Source organism: Camelina sativa, chromosome 3 (assembly GCF_000633955.1).
Source record: "Camelina sativa cultivar DH55 chromosome 3, Cs, whole genome shotgun sequence".
Lineage (NCBI taxonomy): Eukaryota > Viridiplantae > Streptophyta > Magnoliopsida > Brassicales > Brassicaceae > Camelina > Camelina sativa.
Window position 1 is genome coordinate 12,701,911 of NC_025687.1, and position 16,761 is coordinate 12,718,671.

The 16,761-nt window shown below is 38.1% G+C and overlaps 3 protein-coding genes across 4 annotated transcripts in view; 2 read left to right on the forward strand and 1 right to left on the reverse strand.

Moving 5' to 3' along the window:
* LOC104776810 (symplekin-like) lies at positions 9 to 13,905 on the forward strand. 2 transcript variants are annotated; one of them, XM_019243683.1, is made up of 27 exons: positions 9 to 200; positions 718 to 810; positions 949 to 1,051; positions 1,175 to 1,337; positions 4,126 to 4,300; positions 4,760 to 4,888; positions 4,993 to 5,538; positions 5,614 to 6,234; positions 6,396 to 6,464; positions 6,724 to 6,834; positions 7,161 to 7,403; positions 7,712 to 7,759; positions 7,849 to 7,909; positions 9,395 to 9,471; positions 9,701 to 9,856; positions 9,956 to 10,018; positions 10,241 to 10,351; positions 10,442 to 10,525; positions 10,624 to 10,671; positions 10,941 to 11,015; positions 11,214 to 11,309; positions 11,963 to 12,043; positions 12,117 to 12,188; positions 12,950 to 12,994; positions 13,092 to 13,175; positions 13,258 to 13,360; positions 13,451 to 13,905. In XM_019243683.1, exons 1-27 carry the CDS (start codon positions 66 to 68, stop codon positions 13,546 to 13,548), a joined length of 3,690 nt encoding a protein of 1,229 aa, XP_019099228.1. In that variant the 5' UTR covers positions 9 to 65; the 3' UTR covers positions 13,549 to 13,905. The 2 variants fall into 2 exon arrangements, with proteins under 2 accessions (XP_019099228.1, XP_019099229.1); XM_019243684.1 differs by lacking the exons at positions 9 to 200; positions 718 to 810; positions 949 to 1,051; positions 1,175 to 1,337 and adding an exon at positions 2,524 to 2,944.
* On the forward strand, positions 8,590 to 9,363 carry LOC109125216. Its single transcript, XM_019243686.1, has 3 exons — positions 8,590 to 8,745; positions 8,975 to 9,130; positions 9,230 to 9,363. The coding sequence occupies exons 1-3, from the start codon at positions 8,596 to 8,598 to the stop codon at positions 9,350 to 9,352; spliced, it is 429 nt and encodes a 142-aa protein (XP_019099231.1). The 5' UTR covers positions 8,590 to 8,595; the 3' UTR covers positions 9,353 to 9,363.
* The window catches only part of LOC104776812 (probable beta-1,4-xylosyltransferase IRX9H), a 4,401-nt gene continuing 1,757 nt past the window's right edge, over positions 14,118 to 16,761 (reverse strand). The window contains exons 2-5 of the mRNA XM_010500941.2: positions 15,789 to 16,742; positions 14,992 to 15,241; positions 14,712 to 14,902; positions 14,118 to 14,515 (exon numbers count right to left, since the gene is read on the reverse strand). Of these exons, the coding sequence (XP_010499243.1) occupies positions 14,732 to 14,902; positions 14,992 to 15,241; positions 15,789 to 16,558 (1,191 nt within the window). The 5' untranslated portion in view covers positions 16,559 to 16,742 and the 3' untranslated portion in view covers positions 14,118 to 14,515; positions 14,712 to 14,731. The remainder of the gene's footprint in view (positions 14,516 to 14,711; positions 14,903 to 14,991; positions 15,242 to 15,788; positions 16,743 to 16,761) is intronic.

Consider the following 16,761-nt stretch of genomic DNA (forward strand, 5'->3'; position numbering starts at 1 on the left):
CAAGGTAAGAGACTGGTTGATCGATTCTTCTGGCTGGCAGGATCATTGAAGAGGTTGGTTTGAGGATGCTGGATCATTCTTATGTTCTAGTGAATGTCTTACTAGTCTTATCAAGGGACGAGGATCCAGTTGTTGCAAAGAAATCCATTTCTGCTGGCACCACTTTCTTCTGCAGCATCTTGGAGGAGATGACAATGCAGGTTCGTACCTTTTTTTTCTCAAGTTAGTTATGTTCTTTTATACACATATGTTGTTTTGAGATTCCTTCTTGGGCTCTTTGCAAAATCATACGATTGTAGTCAATAACTACCAGCAAAGGTATCTTACATACTCATAATTAGTTATGAAATTGAACTGTTAACCCATGGAATCAGTCATCTTGTTTTAATTTTCAAAACTTCGGTTGGTTTTTATGTTGGTGCTACCTATTTAAAATTTAAAGCTAGTGTCATAAGGCTTTAGGGTCATATGAAAACGTGAATAGAATAAAGCAGGGCAAGTTTGCTAATTTCCTGTTTAAGTTTTTTTGGGTTTCTGATGTCTTTCCCTTGATTTTCTACTATATTTGAAGTTTATTAGTTTAATTTTATATATTAATAAAGCTTTGAGATCTTTGTGGGTGTTCCTGTATAGTCACCACAACAATGAACATAATAATTAGCATTGATATTCCCTATTACTCTCGCTGATATATACTATTCTTAATGATCCATGCAGTTCCATCATCATGGTAACGTTGATCGTTGGTGTGGGGAACTATGGACATGGATGGTTAAGTTCAAAGATGCTGTCTTTTCCGCTGCATTGGAGGTATGCTGGCTGTTTATAGCTTCTTCTTTTTGTATGTATGTTCCTCTCGTGAGGTTTGATCTTTGGTTGAGTATTCATTCTGCTTCTTTGTCAATTTAAGGTTTTCTAACTTAAAAGTCTGTTGTTCTTTCATAATAGCCTGGCTGTGTAGGGGTGAAAATTCTTGCTCTAAAATTTATGGAGACATTCATTTTGCTCTTTACTCCTGATGCATCTGGTCCTGAGAAAGTTTCCAGCGAAGGTATTATGTTCTGATCATGCAGGTTTTTCTTAAATTCCGATCATATAGTATGAACCTGGAACCGCACAATACTGATTTGTGCATTTCGTTACTCGCATGTCAACTTTTCCTATTCTACTACAGGAAGTAGACAGATGTTCAATATTTCCTGGCTTGCTGGCGGTCACCCCATTCTGAATCCAGCAACGCTCATGTCTGAAGCAAATAGGACATTTGGCATCTTAGTAGATTTCATACAGTCAGCTAATCGTATACCGGGTGCACTGACGATATCTGTTATTAGTTGGTATGTTTCTGAATACGTCCCATCATTCTTGTGTAGTTACTTTTCTTTACATTCATCATGATGTTAGTTGTGCTTTTACCTGTTACTATTTTTGCGATCCCTCTCTTTTAGCTGAAACTCTGTTAGTTCTTTTACCCCTCAGTATGTTGATTTTTTCTTGCAAGTAAGTTGATATGGGTGCTTTGGTACTCATAAATATTAGCTTCTTATCGTTGTTCATAGTGTGAAGCACTCATTCTCATATATGTTGGTGATAAACAAACTTTAGAGAATGTGTCCTCCTACACTGATATGTGTCCTGAATGATAGGGTGGTATTAATAGTCATCTTTTGCATAAGCTTTATGTGTGCCTCATGTTTGTAAGATACACCAAGAAGCAGATTATCTTCCACTTGTAAGTAGTTTGATGGTCATGATTGGCTATCCTACTTGCATTTTCAGCGTCTTGAATCAAATTTTCTTTGTAAATATATAACATCAGTGGAATGAAATTGCTGGTTTCTTATGTATGTGTACTAAAAATTTTGGCTGAGAGAGATAAAGCATGGAGACAGGTTATAGCACCGGTTCAACCCCTATGATATGGTTGCAGCTAACCGAATCATAGTCTGGGGGGAATTGTCTCAGTTGAAGCTGCATCAGTTACAGATATTGACAGTTACCTGGGGTATGTGGAGCTCCAAAATGCAAGTGATAAAGACATCAAACAATGGATAGAATGGTCAGCTCTAGTAGTTAGAAATGTTTTTGCAAATAGTCAGCTCTTGAGGGAAAATTTACTTAGTTATGTGAACTGGATGTATATATATATATACTTATGACTGCAATGTTGGGATATGAAAATGTATACATTACAGTATAACAATTTATGCACAGTATCATTTGCCAATCAGTGTGTCGTTTCTTAATTCTAGCCTAACATTTATCTACATACTGGTTTTTCCTGCTGTTTTGATGAATGTTTCTTCTCCATTTATAGCATTAGGTGGATATTTGAATGGTTGATAATGTGTTAAATACATTTTGCTGCTTGTTCTTCTATTATGTGTTACTTTTAGATGGATATAGAAGTTATCTCATGGTTGTCATTTCCATTAGGTGGTATATCGCTAATCAGTTTGAACTGTCAAGGTTCCTTCATCTGTTTGAGAGAGCCCCTTCAGTTTAACTTGGGAATNTGTCCTGAATGATAGGGTGGTATTAATAGTCATCTTTTGCATAAGCTTTATGTGTGCCTCATGTTTGTAAGATACACCAAGAAGCAGATTATCTTCCACTTGTAAGTAGTTTGATGGTCATGATTGGCTATCCTACTTGCATTTTCAGCGTCTTGAATCAAATTTTCTTTGTAAATATATAACATCAGTGGAATGAAATTGCTGGTTTCTTATGTATGTGTACTAAAAATTTTGGCTGAGAGAGATAAAGCATGGAGACAGGTTATAGCACCGGTTCAACCCCTATGATATGGTTGCAGCTAACCGAATCATAGTCTGGGGGGAATTGTCTCAGTTGAAGCTGCATCAGTTACAGATATTGACAGTTACCTGGGGTATGTGGAGCTCCAAAATGCAAGTGATAAAGACATCAAACAATGGATAGAATGGTCAGCTCTAGTAGTTAGAAATGTTTTTGCAAATAGTCAGCTCTTGAGGGAAAATTTACTTAGTTATGTGAACTGGATGTATATATATATATACTTATGACTGCAATGTTGGGATATGAAAATGTATACATTACAGTATAACAATTTATGCACAGTATCATTTGCCAATCAGTGTGTCGTTTCTTAATTCTAGCCTAACATTTATCTACATACTGGTTTTTCCTGCTGTTTTGATGAATGTTTCTTCTCCATTTATAGCATTAGGTGGATATTTGAATGGTTGATAATGTGTTAAATACATTTTGCTGCTTGTTCTTCTATTATGTGTTACTTTTAGATGGATATAGAAGTTATCTCATGGTTGTCATTTCCATTAGGTGGTATATCGCTAATCAGTTTGAACTGTCAAGGTTCCTTCATCTGTTTGAGAGAGCCCCTTCAGTTTAACTTGGGAATTCTCTGCATAGCAAACTAATTTGTCACTTTTGAAAAAATCTTTAAAAGTACTAATTACCTAGCAGATGTTTGTTTTTGTTTCAACTAATATTGCCATTTAATGTCTGAGGGCACTATTTTTCTAGAGAGATCAATGTCAAATATTGAGAGGAGAGACATTGTTTAGAGAGATGGTTTTTGATTTTTCGGTTTTCCCTAATGCTTTGTTAATGGTGCTGTCTTAAAGTAAAAAATATGTGAGAATTGATCATCTTGTTGCTTTGGCAACGGTAACAAATCATCTTTTTGTATTATGCCAGTAGTTAGTCTGTAATTGCAGGAAATTTTTGAGATATGCTAGCTTCCAGACCAGATCTTGACTCCTCAAACTGTGATAATGAGATATGTTAAAATTTAAATTGAGGATAGTTTCATGCTGTTAAGGAGTTTATTCGCTGTGTTGTATGCTGCAGAATCATGAGCAAAGTTTCTCACAGGAATTGTTGCTCAATAAAGTTTATATCAAACTCTAGTATCTTTAATGTTAGATAATTTTATATATATTAAAAGCAGCGCCTCGCACCTAGGGTTGTTTCATTGACGTCAGTATAGTTATTTTTGTTTTCTGAGATCTGCAGTGATTCATTAGGACATGCTTGTAAGAGGCATACTTGAATAATTTGCAATTTTGACAATTTCCTATGTAAGCACTGATATCTTATCTGACAGTAGCTTATCTTTCGCAGTCTTGCGGTGGTAGCAAGGAAGAGGCCTGTCCACTACAATACTGTCCTCTCTGTTCTGCTGGATTTTCACCCAAATCTTGAGACGGTTAAGGGGTGCCATGCTGCAAGCGTTCAATATTCCATTAGAACTGCCTTTCTGGGATTTCTTAGATGCACTTTCTCACCAATAATAGAGGTATAGAGTTCAAACTTTATTTCTTTGTTTTCTCTGACGTATATCTTAACTTTAGTCATCTATCACTCCTCAACTCTTCCCTGTTTTTGCTGAATAATTAACTCATCATTATTAAACATCAGTTCTTTGTATCTTTATGCTAATGAAAATGTAGTTACTTTTTGCCACCTTTCTGGTCAAATTGTCAACCTTTTGTTATCTGGTTTGTCTACTCTAGGAATGTTGCATACCTTTTTTCCGCCAGATGTGCCATTCAGTTTCTTTTAGTAAAAGTTTGTCATTGACCACAAGAAAGTGACATGTTATTTAGTGTCATTTCATGGATTGAAGCCTCGCAATAGGTAGAATAGAGTGCAAAGAAGTGTTTGCTTGATCAAATCATATATCACAAGTATCATATGTTTTCTTTTTAATTGCTACTATTTGTTTTAAGTTAGGTTTATTTTTATTTGATTTTAGTCAAGAGACAAGCTTCTTAGAGCATTTCGAGCAATGAATGCTGCAGATGTTGCTGATCAAGTTCTCCGTCAAGTTGATAAATTGATCAGGAATAATGAGCGTGCTGCACGTGAAAATTTTTCTGGCAAGGTAAATGTTTTGTTTTCATTTTTTCTTTTCTACTCTTCTATAGCTTTACATCAGCTTTTTGATCACTTTGACCAGTAACGTCTCATGATAAACCTACTTTTCAGAATAACCAGTCGATTAATCATCAAAACTCTTGGGATATGTCAAAGAAACGAATAATGCCCCAGGGTGAAGATGATAAAATCAATGGAGAGGTCGCTCCGAAGCGCTTTCGCCATAATAATAATGTGCATTTGACCCAGCAAGTTCAAACAAGTGAATCCCTACAGGCACCTGTCTCTATCAATGGCATTTCCTCTGGTAACCATCCTTCAGACAGTGAGTTGACACCAGTTGAACAGATGGTTTCAATGGTTGGTGCTTTGCTTGCTGAAGGAGACAGAGGAGCTTCATCACTTGAAATTCTCATTTCTAAGCTTCATCCAGATATGCTTGCTGATATTGTAATAGCAAGCATGAAACACTTGCCTAGTACCCCTCCTACGTTGACAAGTTCACTGGCTACTCCAGCAGATATTGTGGTATCTTCTTCTATAAATACCATGTATTCTCCGACTCCTCCACCAAAACTTCCTTTTGACCCAGTCCTTCCTTCCGATGTGCCTAGCTTGAATAGCTCGGTTGCTGACCCTAGACGCGACCCAAGAAGGGTACAAACCTCCATTTGCTTTTTGCTTATATGTTGAATGTTCTTTCTACAAGATAACTTATCCATAGTTATGCAGGATCCCCGTCGCATGGATCCAAGGCGTTTAAATTCATCTTTGGGACCAACGTCACTACCTGTAGGTGACGGTGAAGAATCAGTTCCAGCACAGAACGACATCTCTACCTTACTGAGTAAGCCAGTTTCAGTTCCTGCTGCCACGGCAGGGGCTATGGGTTCAGTACATCCAACAGCAGTAGAGCGTAGCCAGAACAAGTTGATAGGAAGTTCAGTAATCAGAATAATCGATCAGCCTGATTGCAGAGAGGACCCCTCAAATGAAAAATCATCCTTAGATGCTCCTTGCATGGATGATAAAGGCATTAGAGAAACAAAGTTTTTTGGTTCTGATACAATTTGTGATTTAGATCTGGTGTCTATCCCAGATTTTGATCAACATTCTCCTTCAACATCAGTCCCAGAGTTTGATCAACATCTCCCTGCAACATCGGACAGTACTGCACCAGAAGAGAGCTATCGAGAGTTGGCACCTGTTCCATCATATGTTGAACTTACCGCAGAGCAAAGCAAAACTGTAGGAAAGTTGGCTATTGAACGCCTAATCGAATCAAATAGACATGTCTTTGGGTTTGATTGTAACAAGATACGCATGGCATTGATTGCCCGATTGATTGCTAAAGTGAGTGCCTTTTTGATTTTTGTTACTTGTTATTTTGCTGTCAACTCTTGCTAGCACTTCCATCATATTTGGCTTTATCCTTGTGGAATCCTTATTTCAAATTCTCCTTTAACTCTTTCTTTTTACAAGAGTAAATATTACCTACATTACTATTTTTCCAGATCGATGCGGGCAATGATGTTGCAACCGTACTAAGAGAGCATATTAGTGTGGATCATCAAGAATTCAAGGTACTTGTTGGCTGCAGTGTTCCTCAAACTCAGTCGTCACTCATTTATCTACGTTTTGAATTTTGAATATCTTTTCTCTATGTCAAGAGTGTCTTGGCTGTCATAAATATTGTAGCATCTTTAAAGTACACACCCAGTGCACTGCTACAGTGCAACTATCTATTTGTCTGCAAAAAATTTCCCCTCTCCAACTCCCACTGACCAAGAGTCTACTATGTGTCTAGGCAAACCTTTGATCTGTTTGCTTCTTTGTATCTAGGGGCACGAACTTGTTTTACATGTTCTCTACCATCTACATTCAATGGCGATTCTGGAGACAGATGAATCCTCTCCCTATGCTACTATTTATGAAAATTTTCTTATAGCAGTGGTGAGTGTTANAAAGTACGCACCCAGTGCACTGCTACAGTGCAACTATCTAATTGTGTGTATCAACTTTCCCCTCTCCAACTCCCAGTAACCAAGAGTCTACTATGTGTCTAGGCAAACCTCTGATCTGTTTGCTTCTTTGTATCTAGGGGCACGAACTTGTTTTACATGTTCTTTACCATCTGCATTCAATGGCGATTCTGGATACAGATGAATCCTCTTCCTATGCTACTATTTATGAAAATTTTCTTATAGCAGTGGTGAGTGTTTATTCAACTTTTTCTAATTCGTGTTTCTGGATCTTGCTTATTAAGATGCTTACTGTAGGCAAGATCATTTCTGGATGCTCTTCCTGCTTCCGACAAGTCTTTTAGTAGGCTTTTTGGAGAAGCTCCACATCTACCCGATTCAGCCATTAAGCTACTGGATGAACTCTGCTCCACTCGTCATGACCCAGTTGGTAGAGAAATCTGTGATAGTGAGCGTGTAACCCAAGGGCTTGGTGCTGTTTGGAGCTTAATTTTAGTGCGTCCGAATGAGCGAAAAGCATGCTTAGCTATAGCATTGAACGTAAGAATCCGTAACCAAACTATATTAATTACCTTTCTTACAAATCCTGTCTCGTTGGAGTTATGTTATAGTCTCAGTGATGGAGAACATGGGAATTCCAATAATATATGTTCTGGATTTTGGTTTATTGAAGAATGTATAGCAAATTGCAGTTACATAAGCAGTGTGTTCTGATCTCTAGGACCCAGCTAATATTTTTCTACATTACGAGAATGCTGTGCTCGAAACTTTCTTTTATCGACATGTTTCATGTCCATATTGGTCGCTTTTTCATGTTTCTAACGCATGTTTTATTCTTGTTATGACAGTGTTCTATTCATTCTGAAGAAGATATTCGTGCAAAAGCCATCCGACTTGTGAGGAAACTAGTCCCGGATAACAATATGGTTTTTATTTTACTGCTGGTACAGTGATTCTAATTGATGTTTCTCAAATGCATGCACAGGTTACAAACAAACTATATCACCTAACATACATAGCAGAGCATGTTGAGCAATTTGCAACAGATATGTTGCTAACTGCTGTGAACTCTGAGACAGATCTCTCACAGTCTGGATCAATTGCAGAAGGAATTAAAAAAGAGGTAATAGCCAATAAGAGTTCCCTTGAGGGCGTTTAGCTTAATTCTTGTTAAATTATATATATACAGGATTATTAGTCTATAGAATTTATTAGATGTCAGTTACTTTTTGTGCCTGTTCTCGTAAGCCTCTAAATTTTCCCTTGTGTGGGTTACCTAGTTGATGCAATGGGAACGCTTTAGTTTGTAACCTTGACTTTTTGTGGGTTGATTAGCTGACACTTATTTTCAGGCTAAAAGCCAGATAACTTCGACAAGTGACTCCCTATTGTCTGGAAGCTCCGACATTTACTCTCAACAGGATCTACAAACTTCTCGTGATGTTTCAGTTTTATCAACTTCCGAAGTTCAGAGACTGATTTCTCTGTTCTTCGCTTTATGTAAAAAGGTCTGCGTAGTCTTTGGAGTTGCTCCTAATGCACATAAGTATTCTCTATCATTTAATAATATTCCTGTAGATCTGATGAATGCTACTTCTTATTTCCAGAAACCTAGTCTCCTTCGACTTGTCTTTGAAGTTTATGGNATCCGACTTGTGAGGAAACTAGTCCCGGATAACAATATGGTTTTTATTTTACTGCTGGTACAGTGATTCTAATTGATGTTTCTCAAATGCATGCACAGGTTACAAACAAACTATATCACCTAACATACATAGCAGAGCATGTTGAGCAATTTGCAACAGATATGTTGCTAACTGCTGTGAACTCTGAGACAGATCTCTCACAGTCTGGATCAATTGCAGAAGGAATTAAAAAAGAGGTAATAGCCAATAAGAGTTCCCTTGAGGGCGTTTAGCTTAATTCTTGTTAAATTATATATATACAGGATTATTAGTCTATAGAATTTATTAGATGTCAGTTACTTTTTGTGCCTGTTCTCGTAAGCCTCTAAATTTTCCCTTGTGTGGGTTACCTAGTTGATGCAATGGGAACGCTTTAGTTTGTAACCTTGACTTTTTGTGGGTTGATTAGCTGACACTTATTTTCAGGCTAAAAGCCAGATAACTTCGACAAGTGACTCCCTATTGTCTGGAAGCTCCGACATTTACTCTCAACAGGATCTACAAACTTCTCGTGATGTTTCAGTTTTATCAACTTCCGAAGTTCAGAGACTGATTTCTCTGTTCTTCGCTTTATGTAAAAAGGTCTGCGTAGTCTTTGGAGTTGCTCCTAATGCACATAAGTATTCTCTATCATTTAATAATATTCCTGTAGATCTGATGAATGCTACTTCTTATTTCCAGAAACCTAGTCTCCTTCGACTTGTCTTTGAAGTTTATGGGAGAGCTCCAAAAATAGTAAACCAGGTGAGTTTGTCACTTCCTTATAAACCCTCACGCCATTTATGTGCATCACATGTGGCATAAATTGGATAGGATAATACACGTCTGNTGAGCAATTTGCAACAGATATGTTGCTAACTGCTGTGAACTCTGAGACAGATCTCTCACAGTCTGGATCAATTGCAGAAGGAATTAAAAAAGAGGTAATAGCCAATAAGAGTTCCCTTGAGGGCGTTTAGCTTAATTCTTGTTAAATTATATATATACAGGATTATTAGTCTATAGAATTTATTAGATGTCAGTTACTTTTTGTGCCTGTTCTCGTAAGCCTCTAAATTTTCCCTTGTGTGGGTTACCTAGTTGATGCAATGGGAACGCTTTAGTTTGTAACCTTGACTTTTTGTGGGTTGATTAGCTGACACTTATTTTCAGGCTAAAAGCCAGATAACTTCGACAAGTGACTCCCTATTGTCTGGAAGCTCCGACATTTACTCTCAACAGGATCTACAAACTTCTCGTGATGTTTCAGTTTTATCAACTTCCGAAGTTCAGAGACTGATTTCTCTGTTCTTCGCTTTATGTAAAAAGGTCTGCGTAGTCTTTGGAGTTGCTCCTAATGCACATAAGTATTCTCTATCATTTAATAATATTCCTGTAGATCTGATGAATGCTACTTCTTATTTCCAGAAACCTAGTCTCCTTCGACTTGTCTTTGAAGTTTATGGGAGAGCTCCAAAAATAGTAAACCAGGTGAGTTTGTCACTTCCTTATAAACCCTCACGCCATTTATGTGCATCACATGTGGCATAAATTGGATAGGATAATACACGTCTGAACACCAGATCTATTTTTGTTGGGGCAATGTATAGCATTACTTATATGCATCACGTGTGTTCTCCGGTTTTAACGGGAGTAAATGATAGTCACAAACATCAAAATGATTTATTTTGGTGACTTTCTAAAATGGTTCAGGCTTTTCATCGACATATACCTATTCTGATACGAGAATTAGGTTCGTCTTATACGGAACTACTTCAAATAATATCCGACCCTCCTAAGGGAAGTGAAAATTTATTGACATTGGTAAGTGGCTTCGGTGTTTCCTTGTAGTAAACCCATGTTGGCCTCAAACGTAAATTCTAATGAACCACGCTCTGTTATATTTATGTCAAGGTGTTGCAAATATTGACACAAGAATTGGCACCTTCATCGGATTTGATTGCTACTGTAAAGCTTCTATATCAAACAAAGCTAAAGGTTTGATTTGCTATGAAGAGCTCGCTCGTATCTTGTTCTTGTGTGTATATATTATGAAAATCAAGTTCACAAAGCCTAACAGAAAATTTGTTTTGCAGGATGTTTCAATTCTTATCCCATTGCTTTCTTCACTCACTAAAGATGAGGTTATTACTACTTTCTTTCCATAGATTCTGCTCTTTCTACTGTACTTTTACCCTGAAGGAAGATGAAGAGGCTTGTAATTTTTATTATATTTCTTGTTCCCTTGTTATTCTGCCTATCTGAATGTGGAAAAAAATAAGAACTAGTAAACATGGAAGACTTCTGAAAATTTTGTGGTCGTTTACTGGTGGATGCGAAAGAAGTTTTGTTATTACTCATCAATGCTAGAAGTTTCTTATCTTATGACGGATATTCCTTTTTAATGTCACAGGTTTTGCCCATCTTTCCTCCCCTTCGTAATCTTCCGCCAGAAAAGTTTCAACTTGCACTTGCCCATATATTACAGGTATATGCATATTCTCACGTTCGATCCTTTATTTGCTATCTTATTGCTTATGCTATGCATAGAGGGATTTTACCTTGCAATCTTTGATGAGGTGAGATACCTAGTAACAAAACAGAAACCGGTGTGCATGTCATTAGCATACTATACATCAGTAGCGTTTCTGAACTTGTCTAATCCTATTTGTTATATCTGTGATAGGGTTCTGCTCACACAGGCCCTGCACTAACACCTGCCGAGGTACTGATTGCTATCCATGATATTCTTCCAGAGAAGGGTGGGCCACCCCTGAAAAAGGTATTTCCTATTTTTCTATCTGGTTTGAAAGTTCTTCTGTAGGGAATTGTTGTCTGCACTTGTTTGCTCGAAATCAGTTGTGGTACTAGACCTACATTGTTGTTTATGGCCACGTCAGCATAACTTACGTAGAGGCAATTATCATAAATCGTAGATTCAACAGACACGAGGTCATCGGGAAATTAGTTGGAAATAGTTGGGTTGGGAGAGTTGGTTCTATCAAATAATCCGTTGGTTTAGGTGTGTACGTCTATTACAGGATTATAAGAGATTTCCAACAGCTTTCTTCTTACCTCAATTAGTCAATCCTCGTTCTTAACAAATCCAAAGAATTTTGGTACGTGAAGACTGAAGAATCACCACTATGTCATATCAAATTCCTTTTTTAATTTCCTGCTAAAAAATAGGTTTATCCCAGTATCCTCTGTCCGTGCAAGCTATTTATGCGAAGATCAATGATTGATCTCATGTGATACGCTGCTTTAGGAAGGTAGAAAACTAGGGACAATCAGCAACTGGCTACTTAGATGGTCAGACTTGCTATAGACCAGATTAATCTGTTCTCGCACGGACGACCCTTTGTGCTAGCTGTTCTATTTATTTTTTCGACTTTTAGCACAGTCGCATTTGACTACGTGGTTGTTTTTTTTCAGATAACAGATGCATGTTCAGCTTGCTTTGAACAACGCACTGTTTTCACGCAGCAAGTCTTAGCAAAGGCCCTCGGTCAGATGGTATGTCAAATATCATGGAATAGAACTATGGATTTAGTTAGATATTGAAATCTGTGATACTTTTTGTCTGCAGGTTGATCGAACACCTCTGCCTTTACTCTTCATGAGAACGGTTATTCAGGCAATCGACGCTTTTCCTACACTGGTAAGTGTCCTACCGTAATAGTACTGAACTCGGTGACAAAAATACCCAAAAACTCTTATTACAATTGAACCAAAGTAACTTTAAATAGAATTTGAAAACCCCCAAAAGAACTGCATTCTTCCCTTGGCCTAACCCTACAAAAACGAGCCTCATTTTTAATTATAATAAACGTAAAAGGTAAAAAGCTATAGGAATAGGAAAGAAGGAACTGTAAATCTTAACGTTTAGCTAGCGAGTTAATTTGACATGGAAAAGAAGACGAAATAATACAATCATTAGTGTTAATTAGGTTGATGGAGCCTCATGTATAAAGGTTGCATTAAATTACGTTGATAAATTTGTAGAAATTCTAAGACCTGGCTGTATCTGACAATTCTGATTGAAACCAAGCTATCCAGAATAATTTTGATGTATTATACTGATAAAATTGGAGGATCTTTTGTATACCGACTCCAATAATATCAAAATGTAAACCCAGAAATCCAAGCTTACATATTGAACTGAAATCACAATACATTGTGGCATAATGAAGCTGTGTGAGCTGGTAGAAGGCATACCTGGAAACCGTATCCCAAGTGATTAGCCAATCGAAAGGGCACATTAATTTTTTTTGTTGTCTAAGCTATTTTATAAGATTGTTTGATTGAGAAGTGACAGGAAAGTAAAACTAGTAAACGTTTCTCTAAAGTATTTGTTTCAGCTATAGGATCAAACTCTCTTTTTGTCAGAAGTAAAGAAATTTCTCGTTTTTTTTTGTCCAGGTTGATTTTGTCATGGAAATTCTTTCCAAGTTGGTGAGGAAGCAGGTGAGTGATATAAAGATCAAACAAAAGGATCAGCTTTGTGATTTATTTTCCGTCCTCTGTGGTTATGACTGAATGTCTCCGTGTCTTTTGGATGCAGATCTGGAGACTGCCAAAATTGTGGCCTGGCTTCTTGAAATGTGTGTCTCAGACAAAGCCACATTCGTTCCCAGTTTTGTTGGAGGTACAAGTAACGTTGTAGTAGAATATACGAGTTTAGTGTATTAACAGAGAATCCAAACAACTCTTTTGGTATCGTTTTGCAGTTACCAGTACCTCAACTTGAAAGCATCATGAAGAAGTTTCCTGATCTAAGACCTTCTCTCACTGCTTATGCGAATCAGCCAAATATCAAGCTTCTCTGCCAAAGTAGGTCCTTTAACTCAAACAGACACTCTGTTATCCAGTATTTCAAGTACAAAAATGTCAGATACTGAGTCGTGATGCATGTTTTACCAGTTCAGCTCTTTCAGTTCTTGGGCTTGACAATGGGCAAGATTCGCGTTCACAAATGCACCCTTCAGATGCAACATCGTCTATTCAAGGGACAGCCTTAACGTGACTCTCTTTGGAAGATTATCGACAAGTTGTAGTGTCTGATGGAGACGAAGCAGAGATACTTAAATCCTGCGTCAATGGTGCGAGACTGGCTACCACGGATATACCTGACTACTAACTACATGTGTTTGCGATTAGTAGCAAGACCAGTATGGTAGCCCAACGTGTGTGGTCGGTCATTCATATTTTCTTATTTGTTGCCCTTTTTTCGTGTATATTATTATAAAACTTCACCATGGCCGTGAGAAGGGGTTCACATGTAATAGATGTACAATCGCATCAACGTTGTTTCCTATGAAGAGAAGATAAGAGTTGAAAGAGTTTAGGATTATAACAACTAAACGAAATTTGAATAATTCATTTAACTTTATACCGTTTCGACCCAATCCCATTTTAAGACCCCCAATACTCCAATAGTATTCATTTCGAATATAAATAAGCCTCTTAACTTGTATTCAAGGATACCTTTTTCCCCGGAATATTCAAAATCTTTTGTGTTCTATGGGAAGTATAGTTGTCAACTGGTTTGTACATAGGCTATGTAGGTAAGTATCACACGTTTCAGAGCAAGTCGGACAATTCTCTCGTTCTCTTTCTTCTCTAGTTAGGAAGTGATGATCATCGACTTGATTTTTTAGGACGTGAATTTCTTTCTTTCATCACAACAAAAAAAAAAAAAAAAGGAAACAAGAAGACTTGGTTAGCCATGGGCGAATACAAATGCCGTGGAATCAGCAATGTCAGAAGGTAATATAATTCCATCTCATACTAAAACACCAAGGCCTTCACTTTAATTCCAACCAAATCTTGGATTCAAGGGAGGCTCACACGATTCCAGCAACGTTTATCTAAAATGTGTGCGCCTCTTCATTATCCTACACTTTCCTCGCTTGTCTTTTTCCATTCTTCATATGCTTCTTTGAGATATATTCAGAAATGAGCACAGCACATGGGTTAAGTAGAAACCTGCAAGGCAGAGGGGTTAGTCAGAGGCTTCTTTTGCAAACAAACAAAAAGTGCACTGCATTGCATCCATCAATATGTAGAGAATCCGAATTTTGACAACAGATCGACTAGCTAGCTTCACCCTTTCCAAATCCAAACAAACACTGAAATTTTCACGGTCTTGAGTCCACATTTTGCAGAACCCTATAAATCTTACCAGTCAAAACTATCTTCAAACTATTTCATAGTTATGAGAGCTTGGAGATTCTTCTGGATCGCCCACCCTTGTGGATAAGGGACATCCCGGGCATCCAAGTGAAGATGCCAATTCAATATCCTCGAGCAAGCTGGTGGAACACCTTCCATCTCGCTTTCGTCAGCCACCACCTGCTCTATAAATGTCGTCTCCTGCTTGGAAACACTTGATGTCATGAATAAGAATAGGGTTTACTGCGCACCAGAGAAATCCACAGATATGAAAAAACTCAAACGCATACTTGGAAACCCTCCTTCACTGTGTCTAGTTGGCGGGTTGGATGTGTAAATGGGCGTCGCCACCTTTTAGGGTCCCAGAGTATTGTACTGTTAAAAGCAAATCCCGACATATCAACATGGAACCTCCGTAATCTTTTGCTCTTTTCATTGGTGTGCCATCCAATCACTTGACTTCCATTGCATACTGGACCCTCAAGGATGGCCTTGTTTTTGCTTGGTGCGAGCATCGCAACAGGCCAAGTTCCAAATCGACTACACAAATAAAACAGATAAAGTTTAACAATTCAAAATAGGACACAAATACTTCAGAAGAAGATAAGGTTTATATATATCGAGCCATCCCCATTTACACTCGATGAGTGCTCAGAAAACAAAGTCAAGGTACACAAAAAAAATGTAAAAACAAAATCATTTCTAATAACAAGAAATGAAGCATTCTCTCAAACAAACAAGAATTAGCACATGGTAGAGCAAGCAGCGAAACAAATAAGAAAGGATAGAGGCAGGCATACAAAAACAAAAATCTCAGATTCTGTGCAGGAAACTCAAATTTTGATTAGTTTCAACATCAGAGTAAAACGCATATATGCTTCTGGAATGTTTATATTGGGTTTCCAACAACACTAGAGTCGCTGAGACAGCACGCAAACTCAAAAAGGCCAAAAAGATACCAATAAAATAGTCAAGAGGATAAGAGTTGCACAACTAACAACTCGCAGTCTCTATAACAAGTCTGTTCCTCACAAATTATCATCAACAAACACAAGCAAAAGTAATGAGCAGCCTTTTTTTGAGTCACCTGATTTGTCTTAGGCTTTGAAAGAGCTCAAGCGAGTAGATATTATCATCATCAGCAAAGTAGACAATTCCATCAAGCTTATGCAACTCAATATGTTCCAATGCAGTGTTTCTCTGATGAACCCCTCTATCCTTGATACTCGTCATGTTCCTCTTGCAAACCAAGTGCCTGTACATCACACCAGTCTTCCTCAGAATCTCAGAGGTTTCAAACGACGCAGCGTTCCCCTCCACCACTATCCACAGAACAGGCGAATCAACTAGTCTCAGCGTTTGAGCAATCCTGTTCAAGTAATACGCCTGCATCGCTCGATTATACGTTGGCGTGACCACAATAATAAGCTTCCTCGGCACAAAACTGATCTCCTTGTTCCCAGTTTCAGTCTCCGCCACAAAACTCACCGCATCTACAGCTACCTCTTCCCGTTTCTTGTTGTTGTTATCCAACCTCTCCTCAACGTAAGGCTGTTTGATCTCAAAGGAGAACCGATCGGAACCGTTCACATCTTCCATTTTACCGAAAGGTGTCAAACCTAAAACAAATCCAAGAAGAAAGAAGACGAGAAACTGGTAAAACGGTCGCCTCCACGGACCTCTTCTCGAGCTTTTAGGATCAGAGGTTACTCCGAGGAGTTTTGTGAGATACGAAAGAAACTGAGAGGAATTGTGTTTACTGCTGCTACCACCAATTGTGAAACCCTTGTGCGCACCTCCATTCTCGTGTGCGCGATCGTGATACATCGGCGAGAGAGTTCGCCGGATTGAAGCCATCAGAGAGAATTCTCACTCTGACTCCGCCGCCCTATTTTCACAACTCCCGAAATCAAACATTCAAAAGAGCAATTTCGGAGAGATCCGCCACCAAAATTCGCCGGAGGAGGATGACGTAGCAACTTCAATCCGAAGCCGGGATTAGTAAGTAAGGTCGTTGGTTTGTTGACTCCAAGTCGCCGATCTGAAAACACGATTTGGAA

Excerpts from the sequence above, each read along its gene's own strand:
- LOC109125216 (XM_019243686.1), top strand. The coding sequence starts at position 8,596 with ATGCATGCACAGGTTACAAACAAACTATATCACCTAACATACATAGCA. Across the intron at positions 8,746-8,974 it reads CAGAAGGAATTAAAAAAGAG|GCTAAAAGCCAGATAACTTC; the intron begins GTAATAGCCAAT and ends ACTTATTTTCAG. Across the intron at positions 9,131-9,229 it reads TCTTCGCTTTATGTAAAAAG|AAACCTAGTCTCCTTCGACT; the intron begins GTCTGCGTAGTC and ends TCTTATTTCCAG.
- LOC104776810 (XM_019243683.1), top strand. The coding sequence starts at position 66 with ATGCTGGATCATTCTTATGTTCTAGTGAATGTCTTACTAGTCTTATCA. Across the intron at positions 11,310-11,962 it reads GTGGGCCACCCCTGAAAAAG|ATAACAGATGCATGTTCAGC; the intron begins GTATTTCCTATT and ends GTTTTTTTTCAG. Across the intron at positions 13,361-13,450 it reads TATCAAGCTTCTCTGCCAAA|TTCAGCTCTTTCAGTTCTTG; the intron begins GTAGGTCCTTTA and ends ATGTTTTACCAG.